General features: G+C 41.7%; 1 protein-coding gene across 4 annotated transcripts in view; it reads left to right on the top strand.

Moving 5' to 3' along the window:
- The window catches only part of STARD13 (StAR related lipid transfer domain containing 13), a 297,209-nt gene extending 284,798 nt beyond the window's left edge, over positions 1-12,411 (top strand). For all 4 annotated transcript variants that reach the window (XM_037375884.1, XM_037375886.1, XM_037375885.1 and 1 more), the window contains 6 exons: positions 1,373-1,580; positions 2,529-2,643; positions 3,418-3,639; positions 5,610-5,827; positions 9,009-9,185; positions 9,554-12,411. In XM_037375884.1, coding sequence (XP_037231781.1) covers positions 1,373-1,580; positions 2,529-2,643; positions 3,418-3,639; positions 5,610-5,827; positions 9,009-9,185; positions 9,554-9,671 — 1,058 coding nt within the window. In that variant the 3' untranslated portion in view covers positions 9,672-12,411. The remainder of the gene's footprint in view (positions 1-1,372; positions 1,581-2,528; positions 2,644-3,417; positions 3,640-5,609; positions 5,828-9,008; positions 9,186-9,553) is intronic.

The raw sequence follows: 12,411 nt of genomic DNA, 5'->3' as shown, positions 1-12,411 counted from the left end.
AAAGGATTTCAGAAAGGCTTGAGGATGGGTCTGTTTGAACCAAGGTGGGAACAGGAAAAGATGGGCTCTGTAGATGCTGGAGACCAATGTTTGAATTAAGAATGAGTAGCAGTGGGTTTTCTTCCGTGTGTCCAACAACAAATATATTTTTCTGTTTTAGATAGTACTGTCAAAACTCCTTTCACAGAAAGAAAAATGTTGAAAATTTCTGGGATACCAATCGTCTTTCATAATGTCTGCAATTAAATAAATCTGTAGCTGGGAGTTTTTCTCCCCTTCATCCTGTTTAACAAATTATTAATGTGAAGTTAGAAAGGATTTTTCCTCTCAGTCTATTGGCAAGGGATTTCTGATTTTCTGGGTCTCACTGAAGATCTTTTTCATATATCCAGGACCTTCTTCATATATCCAGAATGGATTGATTTCTGTAACACTGGGGATGAGATGATTACTGTAGTAGTGTATATGGCATAGCATTTATGAAACTTGCTCCATTTTCCTAAAACACTCAATTGCCTAATGTTTACTTATGACTTGAAGGGCTGGCTGGTCTTCTCTATCCATCACACTCACCAGTGCAGCAGTACAGGTGAGGGAGTAGCAGGAGGCTATGGGAGGAAAAAAGACACATTGTGTGGATTTAGCAAAGGCTCCTCTGACTTCTCAGAAAGACCTGTCCTTGCCACTTCTAGAAAGTCAGAAGCATTGGGCTGTGTTCAGTTTGTCATTTGTGTCTTAAAGCTTTTAAAATAAAGTGCTCATACAAGGCTAGCAGGCAGAGTTTAAAAGCTGGCTGTTCCCTCTACTGTGAATCTGCTTTAGTTCTTCTTCCATTCATGATATAGAGCATATGTAATACCCAGAGGAGGGCTCCAAATCCAAAATGAGAAAACTTTTATGGTAGTTTTAGAAATTAATCTGTCTGAGGCACTATGTAAGCATATCCATTACCGCTTTCATTAAACTCTTTTACGGTTTAGGACACAAGTATAAGTATTTTCCCGATGCTTCCCTAACGCTTCTCAACTGTCTTCCCAGGGGACAAAAGAAACCTGAAAAATACCCTTTGAAGATATGATTACCGAGTACTGTTCTCCCATCATAAACTTTAAATGAAGTTCAGTCTCTTTCTTGGGGAAGAGCCTTTCAAATGAACAGAGAGATGTCATACCCTGGCTAGGAGAGCTGTGCTTGGAGGAGCAAATGCCACGGCCTTCCAACAACTGGCTGGTCTTTGCCCCTTCGTCCCCCTGTCATCTGCCTCTTCAGAAAGTCATTCCCAGAGTGTGAATGTCTGAAACTCTTATCTTGTTTCTGGCTCCTTACCTGACCTTACAACTGACCCCCCTCAACGTCACTTGCCTTTCCTCAGATGTCCCCAAGGAGCAGCGGCTGCAGGCGGTGCAGGCAGCCATCATGCTGATGTCTGACGAGAACCGGGAGGTTTTGCAGACCCTGCTGTGCTTCTTGAGCGACGTCACCTCTGTGGAGGAGAATCAGATGACTCCTATGAACATAGCTGTCTGCCTGGCTCCTTCCCTGTTCCATCTCAATATAGTGAAAAAGGAAAGCTCGCCACGGTAAGTTTCTTCTCAACACTATAAATAGTCATGTCCTTAGTACAAAGTTATGCTTCAGTGTTTCTAAAGGTATGCAAAGTAAAATTTTCCAAAGCATGTTTTCCAGCACATGTTACACAGGGCGAAGCTTTACTGAGAGGGAAAAGCCGGTGCTGCAGAGCTATAAGCACACTTGCACATGCACAGAAGGTGTTTTCGCATTTCGCAAGCCCAGCAGGCATTTCTGTCTGGCTGTTGTGAATACGCAGTGCCTGCTTTCTGTGCAACATTTTAGTGGGGCACTACTGAGTTTTGCATAAGTAACGTTGGCTTCTGTGAAGGGAAAGGGCCTGATTTTGCTCTGTTGAAGTCAAAGGATTTTGTTTTAAAGATTTTAATATGACCATGTTTTAAAGGATTTGAATACATAGATTTTCAGTGAGTGGTCTTTCACTCTCTGTTTTCAGGCTACGTTCTGCCACTTGGGAAACCAAGTTTATTTCAGGCCACATTAAGGTGGTATGTAACATGGTGAATGTAGACTGAACAGGGCATAGACCCTGCTAAATGTTAGTGGTCCCAGCTTGATGTCCATCCTGACTTTGAACCCATCTGGTTCAGAGTACACTGAGATTCTTAGTCATGTACATGTATAACCAGTGACTGAGCAAGCACTTTAAGCAGTAACAACATAAACTACTGTACATGATGTCTGTCAGAAATCCATTTCAAAATGTACAATACCTAGTGCAGGACATGCATAACCTTTTCTGCTTTTACGTTTGGCTCAAATATATTTTAGGTAACTACTTTTCCTTTAAAAAAGGCTCAACAGTTTGAATAAACTTTGTGATAAATAAAAACTAAGGATAGGCTTTTCTCTCTGGTGTTCTGAACATCCTGCTGCTGTTTGCTTTCATGTTAAAAAGATTCAGCTCTTTTTACCTGAGACACTGAATTCAATTACAGGGTAATACAGAAAAAATATGCGACAGGGAAGCCTGATCAGAAGGACCTCAGTGAAAACTTGGCAGCTACTCAGGGACTTGCTCACATGATAATGGAATGCAACAAACTTTTTGAGGTGAGTGAGAGACTCAAACAGCATTATTCATGGCCACATAATGCAGCAACCTTTGAAGTATTTATGTTTATGCTTACATTTTCTGTCTTGTATTAGCTCAGAGATTGATGGTGCCTCACTTATTTGTAAACTTACTCCATCTAAAGTTTATTTATCTCATTTCTTTATCACTATTCCCTTCTAGCGTTCAAAGTTGCAACTATTAAAAATGCAGGGTAATTATTCTGTCGCAGTCTTCAACCCAGGTTACTGGATTAGGAAATTTTAGTCTAATTAAAATCAAAATCTGCTGGTTTAACATTTCATTTTATTATAGTGCTTTTAACACCTCAATTAAAATTTATTCATCTCAAAAAGAAGAGCTGATACACTTTATTTCTGTGTCATGCAACAAAGTTAAAACCACATAGGGAAATAGTGTCATTCCTGCAACTACTTCCACTGCAGGTGGAGAGAGATTATGCTCATATCTCCTTTCCCCAGATGCACGAGGCAACATTTCTGGGGGCTAGAGGAGTATTGACGTACAGTTGATCAGTCTAATATGGTTCTGCATGAGTAGTGCTATTCTGAGCCACAGACTGTTTCATTACGCTACTTCGATTTCCCATCTTGCATAAGAAGCAAAGACAGGACTAGGTATCTGTTTTACAGATCATAGGCTCATTGCAATTGGATGCTGAATGATCAAGCAGCCTAGAAATATATTGCCTTAAGAAAAAGTTTTCAGCAGGAGGTTTTTCCTGTGTGTTTTCCCTCCCTTCTGTGGCACAGGTCCCGCATGAGATGGTCACCCAGTCTCGAAACTCCTATGTTGACGCAGAAGTGCATTCTCCCACCCTGGACGAGCTTGGGAAACAAGTGGATGAGGAAGGAGGGAACTATCAGATGTACCTGGAAAGTCTCATGCAGAATCTCCAAAAAGAAGCAAAAGAGAAATTCAAAGGATGGGTCACGTGTTCCAGTATAGAAAACACAGAACTTGCCTACAAAAAGGTAATCTGGGGAGACATGGAAGAAGCAGTAAAGAATCCAAAGCAAAATACACCCTGACTTTTTGCATGGCTAAATACTTACCCTTCTGTCTGGTGAGGCACGTAATATATTTTTTTAAAAAATAAAAAACTACTAAAAGCAGTTAAATATATAATATAATAGTGATTCAAGTATGAGATTCCAGGAAAAAGCACACAAAGCAAGCTAAGGTCTCCAAAATGGGTAAAGGAAGTGATACAGCAAACAGTGCAACAAGCAAGCGAGCTGAGACTTTAAACAACAGCTAACATTACCTGGGCAAGCTCTTTGACTGTGGGACAGGCAAAATTTCTGACCATCTCCTGTTGTTTGCCAGCAGTTTGGACAACATAGCCAGAACATAGGTATTAAAAAAAAAACCCTTCAGTCTGCCCATGGCTTTACTTAGCCACGCCAGCCACATGGCCAGTTTTATCCCTGATCCTCTTGTCTTTGTTTCCAGTGGGTTTTTGCTATCTGCAACTTGTATCAAAATTTCTGAAGTTGCTCCAGGCTCTGTCACTTCTACAGGGAAAGCCAGACAGCTGCAGCCAGGAGGAGGGTGCTGCAGGGTCCCTGCAGACAACGGAGTTCAGGGCTGCTGCAAAATTAACGGCAAAACAGAGATCTGCAAACCAGCAGCAGCTAGCAAGAGGAGGGTATGGATTAAGGGTGGGTGACACTGGTTAGGTAGGGGATGAGCACTGGGAGTAGTGTGGGATCTGGACGGTGAGAGTGCAGGAGGCAGCATTATCCCTGTTTGGGAAAGCACAAACCCTCTCTTTTAAGGCAAAGAAATCCCAGTTACTGTGGTTTGCAGCCAGCTTCTGTGAGTGACCTCTCCAGGGGAGGGACTGCAGGAGGCTGGGCAGGGACTAACGCGGCTCAGGTGGGGTTGGATGTGGGCGAGGGGAGGGAGTGGGTATGGGCACGCGCAGGTGAAGGGTGTGTGAGATGGCAGAGGGGACTGGGAGTCACTGGAGCTCCAGGGCAGGGGGCCTGGGGGAGCTTTGGGGAGAAGGAATTATAACAACATAAAATAATATAAGGTGGGAGGGGTGGAAGGTGAGTTTCTGGGAACACAGGTCTGGGTCTGTGGGAGGTGCTGGAGGTTTCTGGAGCACTAGCAATGGTATGTGAGGATGCTAGGGTAGGGAGGAGTTAGATAAGCAGGGCATGCAAGATCCAGTGCTTACAGTTAATTTGTTTGCTGCCTGAAATATAACCCCTAAAACCATGCAGAAAAGCTGTGTGTGGAATTTAGGACATTCATCTTATGCATGGCCAAGCGCTTTCCGCTCCCCTTATCGCACGCTGTGGAGGTGTAACAAGTAACAGGAGCTGTGCGCTGGGAAGGGTTAGCAAGCAGTTTGTATGTTCCTTCTTTGAAAGGCTTTCTCCCAGTACCTCCCTTGCAACTATTTTGAGGAGCAAACATCTCTGTACCTGATACATAACTGAATCAATGTATGTTCTGCTCTTCCACCAGTTAACCAGGAGGACTAACGGACCCTCAGTCCCAGCTAGTGCATCAGCTTGCCCAGGGTGGTAGCTTTATTTCAGCCTAGGGTTTCAGTCTTAATGTTTGTTTTTACTTCTGCACACACATATTCTGCATTACACTTAGGATGCTTGGGGTTGAAAAAAAAGTGGCTGTCGCACCAGAAACAATAGAGCAGCTCCACTGGCTGTATGGAAACTGGTCCAGATATATACTGGTGTGAGAGCAGAAGTAATGTTTCATTTCATTTTTCCATCCAGGACTAGGACACCTATGTTTTCACATACAGTAGAGCAGCAGCATGTGCAATAATAGTAATGATTAGCAGGGAAATATGCATGCTTTTAAGCTGAAGTCAGATACCCATGTCAAGATATTGTGCGTGGTTATCCTCTGCTGAACATAGGCATATAAACTATGGGGGGTTATGTTCTTTGTTGCTTTGCTCCAGGTTGGGGATGGGAACCCGCTGAGGCTTTGGAAAGCCTCGGTGGAAGTTGAAGCCCCCCCATCAGTCGTCCTGAACAGAGTGCTGAGAGAACGTCACCTCTGGGATGAGGACTTTTTGCAGTGGAAGGTGGTTGAGAGCCTGGACAAGCAGACAGAAGTTTACCAGTATGTTTTGAACAGCATGGCTCCTCATCCTGTCCGAGACTTTGTCATTCTAAGGTAAGCAAAGGGCAGTTCTCCAGTACCTTTGCTTCTTGCAGTGCATACAAGGAAGATCTGGTCTTATCTCAGCCTTCACATCGGTATAATTGTGCTTCAAGAGCTCTGCTTCTGGGCAGCAGCGTTGATTTCTCAAACTGAGTTAAAATTGTACACCTAGAGTATGCTGACCTTTTCTCTGATGTAATTTGAGCCGCACATACTCCTGAGGCCATAAATATAATTTCTTCCTTAGAACAGATGTCTGATAATAGCTGCTGTTCTCTCCTAGCTTTGTTTGTTATCAAAACAGTGCAAATAGAACCCAATTGGTTTTTACACTGCTTTTGTTGTTCTCTGGGGAATGTTTGATGTTTAAGAGCCAAATGTTTAGCAGAGAAGATAGCGATGCTTTTAAGCTAAGGTTGGTACACGATGTCTATATAAGTTGTTATCTTAGATTTGCAGTTGCAGTCTTTGTAGACCAAGAAATGCTAACCCATAAAACTCCTAGTGTGGAAATGAACAGAAAGAGGCAGTAGATATGTATTCTGACTGCCTTCTAGGGGATGACATCTCTCAAATAAATGTATAGCTGTATATCAATATTTCAGACTCAATCCCAGTTCTGACATTGTCTATCTGCCTGTACAGAGCAGACAAAAAAAATTGCCTCTTATGCACCTTCTGTCTTTGAAATCCTGGCCCTTTGCTTGCTAGGAGCTATTGTGGAGCTGCTGACATTTCACTTACAGAATCAGTCCTACAGTTATTTATTTCAGGATGATTCTGTGCATTCCCATTCTTGGTCTCTGCTTTCTTTGATTGGAATGATGCACCAAAGAAATACTAAGCAGTTTTGACAAAGGAGATAGCCCAGTGAGTTAGAGCTGTATAAGAGGGCACAAAGATTGAAGGAAAAAGATGAGCCAAATAAAAGGGATGTACTATTATAATTATATTTTATGAACTTCAGTATTTTCTTAAAGAATGATAACATGCAGATATTACCAGTATAAGGGAAGAATTGTTGGAAGTCTTAGGGGAAAATATAAAACCTGTTTTCTTTAAGTTCTTTATAATGCTAAAACATCAGTCCTCCCATTACTCTATTTCCTATGCCTTCCCACAGTATACTGGGCTAAATTAATTATTTTATATTTATTCTAATTATTTATATTATTTTGTAACTGATTTTCTTATATAATTGACTTGAACTAGTGATAAATTTGGCCCTCTGCATAGCACAAAGAAGGTTGTCTGGGAGCAGCAGGGAGGTTTTGATGACCATAATTCTGTCCTTAAATTTGCCACTATTTACTGTTAGATTTCATGGTTGTTTATGTTCTTTAAAGACCTGCCATGCAGTCACATCCATTAAAAAAAGCTTGCCATCAAGTTCTCATTCTTTTCACTAACCCAGGCAGAATGACCCCCAAGGACTGAAATACATATCATAAAACTGAATTCTGGTGGGTATTTAAGGGGTGAAAGCAGCCATCAGGCAGATCTGTCAGATTCTGTTGTTTATCTCTTTTGATTTATATCGTTAAGTGTACAGCAAGGTTAGCCAGCAGTATCGCAGCCAATTTGATACCTTGTGATTGGTGGGAAGTGAGCAGTGAAATTATAATTCCCCTCTGGGGACATGAATAAATATATTTTAACAGACTGTGATTTTTCTCCTTCCCAATCAAAGTTTTGGCTGTGAAAGGATAAACTTAGTTGGGGTTTTTTTTCTTTTTTTTCTCTTTCTTTTTTTTTTTTTTTTAAATTTAAAGTTAACAGTCATAACAAGGGGATTAGGCTGCCTTGAGAAGACTCTAATGGTAAGGAAATAGGGGCGATGTTTCATATGCCTGGGATCTGACGCAGGTCTCAGCTGTCCTCCCCGGGCATTGCTTTTTGTTAAAAATTCCTGAAATGTTTAATGTTCAGTAAGTATCACAGCATATCTGTGGGTTAGGTGCCATACCCATTTTTGCTACTGTAGGATATTTAAAGAAGTACAGAAACTGGCCTAAATCTGTGTAACTAGGAACAGGAATCATAAGTCTCTGCAGTCTCTGGGATACAGTTTTCCATTTCACAAATGGCCCAAGTAAGTGCTGCATAGTTACCAAAATGATATGGTCACATCTAAGCACTGTGCAGACATTCATAGTAGATGGTTCAGCATTTCACAGTAGATCTGAAGTGTGATTTCGTCCTCTCCATGTGTTTCATCTGCCAAGATAGCTCATCGGTTTTATTAATGCACAGACACATGTGAAACCTTCTGAAGTCACTATCTTTCTGCAGTGTCTTGAATAACAGCTCAATTTCATATAAGAAAATTGCAGAATGTTAAAATTATCTGCTGAAGTCCAAACTTCAACAGCCTTTGAAAGCAGCTTACCTGCTAAAACATGATACTTCCCAGGGTAGCATAATCCCTGTCTCATACAGTCCGTGGCAAGATGATGTACATCACACAGCACAGTGGGAATTTCTCATTTCTTTCCACAGCATAGGAAAGAGCACAGACCTATCCTGTGACATTCAAGGCAGATGAGAAAGATGTGAGACACTAGAATATGTAGAGAATGCTTACAGCACAAGTGAAAAATTTTACGTATTAAAGTTTAGGTCTCCTGAACTTGGTGGAGAATTTCTGCAGCGTTTAAGAGAGGCTAGAAACTTGGGAGACGGGAAAAATGAAAGGGCATTTTGTTTTTAATTCGGATACCTTTGAAACATGTTCTGATGATCTGGGAGTTTCAGAAGTCAGTGTGGGTAGTAGAGAGGATTTCTGCTGTGCTAAACTGTATTTTTTGTTCTATAAATTTGTGTGGGTGCAATGCAACATTTCATCCTTTGCTGGGTGGCTTATGCTCACTTTATCTCCTTTTCAAAACTTCTGTCTGCAAAAGGCCGTATCGTGCCCTGTAATTCATAATGGTTACAAAATGCTCATGTGGAGAAGAAAAACTTCTCCACCTGGAGCCTGCAGCAACATAGATGGGTGGCCATTCCACATCATGGTCTGACTCCCTGCTGGGGAACACGAAGCATCTCCAGGACCTCCTGGGACAGTCCAGTGGCCTTGTACGCAATAACAAGGACAGACAGACAAGCAAACTTTAGTTTTAATCCTGATTCTTGCTCCTGTGCCCAAAAGCTTTGTTACTAAAGTGATTCCATCTTCAATGTGTTGCTGCAGGACGTGGAGGACAGATTTGCCAAAGGGGATGTGCATGCTGGTTGCCATCTCTGTAGAGCACGAAGAGGCTCCTCTTATGGGAGCTGTGCGAGCCATCGTGATGGACTCTCAGTACCTGATAGAGCCGTGTGGCTCAGGGAAAGCCAGGCTGACCCACATCTGCAGGATTGACCTGAAGTAAGTATCCCCAAAAAGCAGATGTCCATTCAGCAGGGCAAAAACCTCCAGACTGGGGACAGCAGGTTTTGGGAACAGAGAACACGGTCAAAGTAGTTTTGCTGCTTTGGAGTCTTCCTGCAGTCTTTTCTATCCATCAAGCTCATTTCTCCACTCAGCATCTACCGCTGTTATGATGTGATCATAGAAATAAAATCTGCTTATTTGATTACTGCAAGGGAGAACTTCAGAGTACACTTACAATGACAAGTATTTGAAGGCTCCACTGCTGTGGGCAGCAGGGAGTAGGAAGCATGGCAAGCCTTTTTCTGCGGGGCATACTTCTTAAGTATCTGAGTTTCTCAATAATTCTCTTTCCATTTCTTCAGAGGACGTTCCCCAGAGTGGTACAACAAAGGCTTTGGACATCTGTGTGCAGCAGAAGTTGCCAGGATCAGAAACTCATTTCAGCCTCTGATTGCTGAGGGACCAGAAACAAAAATCTGAGGAGGTGCTCCTGGGAGCATATGAGCGTAAATCCAGGTCTGGCAGGGACCAGGAATGCTGAAAGCAGGAATCTGACCAGACCTGGCTCTGTACAAAGCTGAAACAGGAATTTTATAGGAAAGTTCTTTTATTCTGGAGGCTTCACCTCCCCCTGCCACATCCCTTCTGTATTAATTTCAGTTATTGAAGTAAACATTTCTTCAGAGAGCTTTTATCATTATTACTTTAAAATCAGACTATTGCCATTACTTGTGTGTTACATAACTCTGGTATTTAAAGGCTTCCAAGAAGCATATTTTAATTGTAAATAAATTATGTACAGTATGTATATATTTATATTATATCTATATATATGTATATGTATAAATTAATTATTTTGTATATAACTCAGTGCAAATCACTTGCATCAGTTGGACCTGAAGTGAATCTGTCACTCGTTTCTTAGTGTGTCACTGCTACATAATCTGTGTTCGCTATTGTCACAGGGCTACCAGGCATCATCCATGTGATAAGAGAAACACCTGTTCTCAACCGTGTTTCGTGTTTGTGTATGCTGTGAGAAGGTACCTAGAAATAGATGTAGGAAGAATTAAAAGAGCTGAGGAAGAAGGAGGTTACTGTATGTTGAAAAATAATGAGGAGCGGATCAGTTTCACCAAATTAAATATTTGAAAATGTAACTGAGATAGGCCATTTATATTCAGCTGCAGAATTGTGACTGTTAGTACAAGGTGTTGAAAACTTACCTATTGCCTTAATTAATGGCATATCTGCCACTAGAGACCCTCACTACGTACAGCATTCAAAGTAACTGCTTGGACTTGAAGAGTACAAGATAATGCTGTATGTACCGAGGTGTCTGAAATCAGACTGGTAAGTTATGAAGCTGTAAACTATTTTTTTTTAATTTTTTTTTTTTTAGGATTTTGTCTATGTTCTGAGTGTTTCTGTGTTCTTTCCTTCTCCCATAGAGACGGCTGTTAAAAATCTCCAAAGCAGATTTTCCATATCCCATGGACACAAAAACATGCAGATGAATACCATGCCTTGTAATATTCTTACTGTACAAATAACTGAACTTTTTTAAGCTTTTAAACACATCTCTGAGATTTAAAAGACTAAATGCAGACTATGCTTGGAAAAATTGCTTTTATAGTAACAGCAAGCATTTTCATATTATATTGCACTGATCTGCATGACCCTGCCTCTGTAGGCATTGGTGGGAGCAGAATTAGCCCCTGACTATGAGGAGTAGGAGCCATTTAAGCCTATTATATAATTTCATTTTCAGGGACCTATTATTTTGCTAATGGAAGAATGCTTTAAAAGTAATAATAATAATAATTTGTCAACGTTACCTTTGAGGCAGAGTTCTGTTTTGTTTTTAACTAACCTAAGACCAAAAATGATATTACATCTATGACTCAATAAGAATGTACAAGCCTGTTAATACTGTTCTTCATTAATCGCATTTGTTCACTTTGACTTTATTTATTGCTGCATAAATTAGCTGTGTCATTCATAGCCAGTGTTTTAGCTCAGTCCTTCCAACAAAATCCATTAAGATTAGTATGAGGTCAATTAAGCAGGATACATTTCCTACTCGAAGCTACGGCTTTGTGCCCTGATTCACTAAATGGGGAAGTCTCTTCAAAACCAGTGCATTGAGCCTGCCCCAGGTACAGGAGCTGTGGGGTGGACCACGTGTGGTCCTTGATAGCTGCTAGAGCACGGTGCCATTGTGCACACATGTGAGGGCTGCACTGGGGGGGGACAGTCCTGCAATCCGAGGAAGCAAGCCAGTGGACAGGGGCAGGGTGAGCCAGCACAGTGTCCCCTTGGAACAGCAGGACCTTTACAAAGTCACTCTTGTCTTCCCCCATGAGCTCTCACCCATGTTTTATTGTGTAACTCATAGGATGAGGGAGGCTGGCTGCCCATGAGCTCCTCCTGCCTTGAGCTACAGCCAGCAGGGCAATATGCAAGGACTGCTCGATTTCAAGTGTCAAAGACAGGGGAAGGCTCACACCCTTGCATGACCGTGCTGAGGTCTGGCAGTCACCAGCCAGCCGCAGGGTGCCAAGGTCCAGCCTTCCCAGGAGCAAGCTGTGGCTTGTAAGCTGGCAGGGCAAGGCCAGCCCCTGGTTCCAGCAGGATTGCCGCCCCAGAAAGCGGCACCTTGTCCCCAAATGCCTGTAGCCAAGGCAGCAGGTTTTGTGCCAGCTGTTTTCCAAAACACCACCCATTAGAGCACTTCTGCTACATTAGTTTGCATAAACGAATACAATAGTGCCTCAGTATTAACAGGCACAGAATTTCTGGCCCTCGGAATGGCAATTGTCTAATAGTAAAAATTTCTTACTAAAATGAAGGGAAAACCTGGACAGTGGTTTTATCCTGTCTGACAAGTCATCACTTAGCTGGAAGGGGTCCTGTGCCACCTGTTAGCAAGGTAGGCTTGTCCTACCCTTGCAGAAGCTCAGTCATGTGCTTATGGCATCTTTAAGCTGTGTATCAATGAAATAAAATTTCTTTAAAATGCACATTATGCCATGTCTACCATTCAGCTACCACAGTATTTTTATTGTTACATTGCCATTGAGAATACATTATGATAATTGCATTTTTAAATGTTATACTCATATCAATACCTCATATTTTTACCTCATCTGTTGGTATCAGTCATTAATTGTAAATAAACAATTGCAGAGTTGAATAAATTTGCATAACTAAAGAATCA

Source organism: Falco rusticolus, chromosome 2 (genome assembly GCF_015220075.1).
Source record: "Falco rusticolus isolate bFalRus1 chromosome 2, bFalRus1.pri, whole genome shotgun sequence".
Classification (NCBI taxonomy): Eukaryota; Metazoa; Chordata; class Aves; order Falconiformes; family Falconidae; genus Falco; species Falco rusticolus.
The sequence above is the reverse complement of the archived record's forward strand: the minus strand, read 5'-3'. Positions and strand labels throughout refer to the sequence as shown.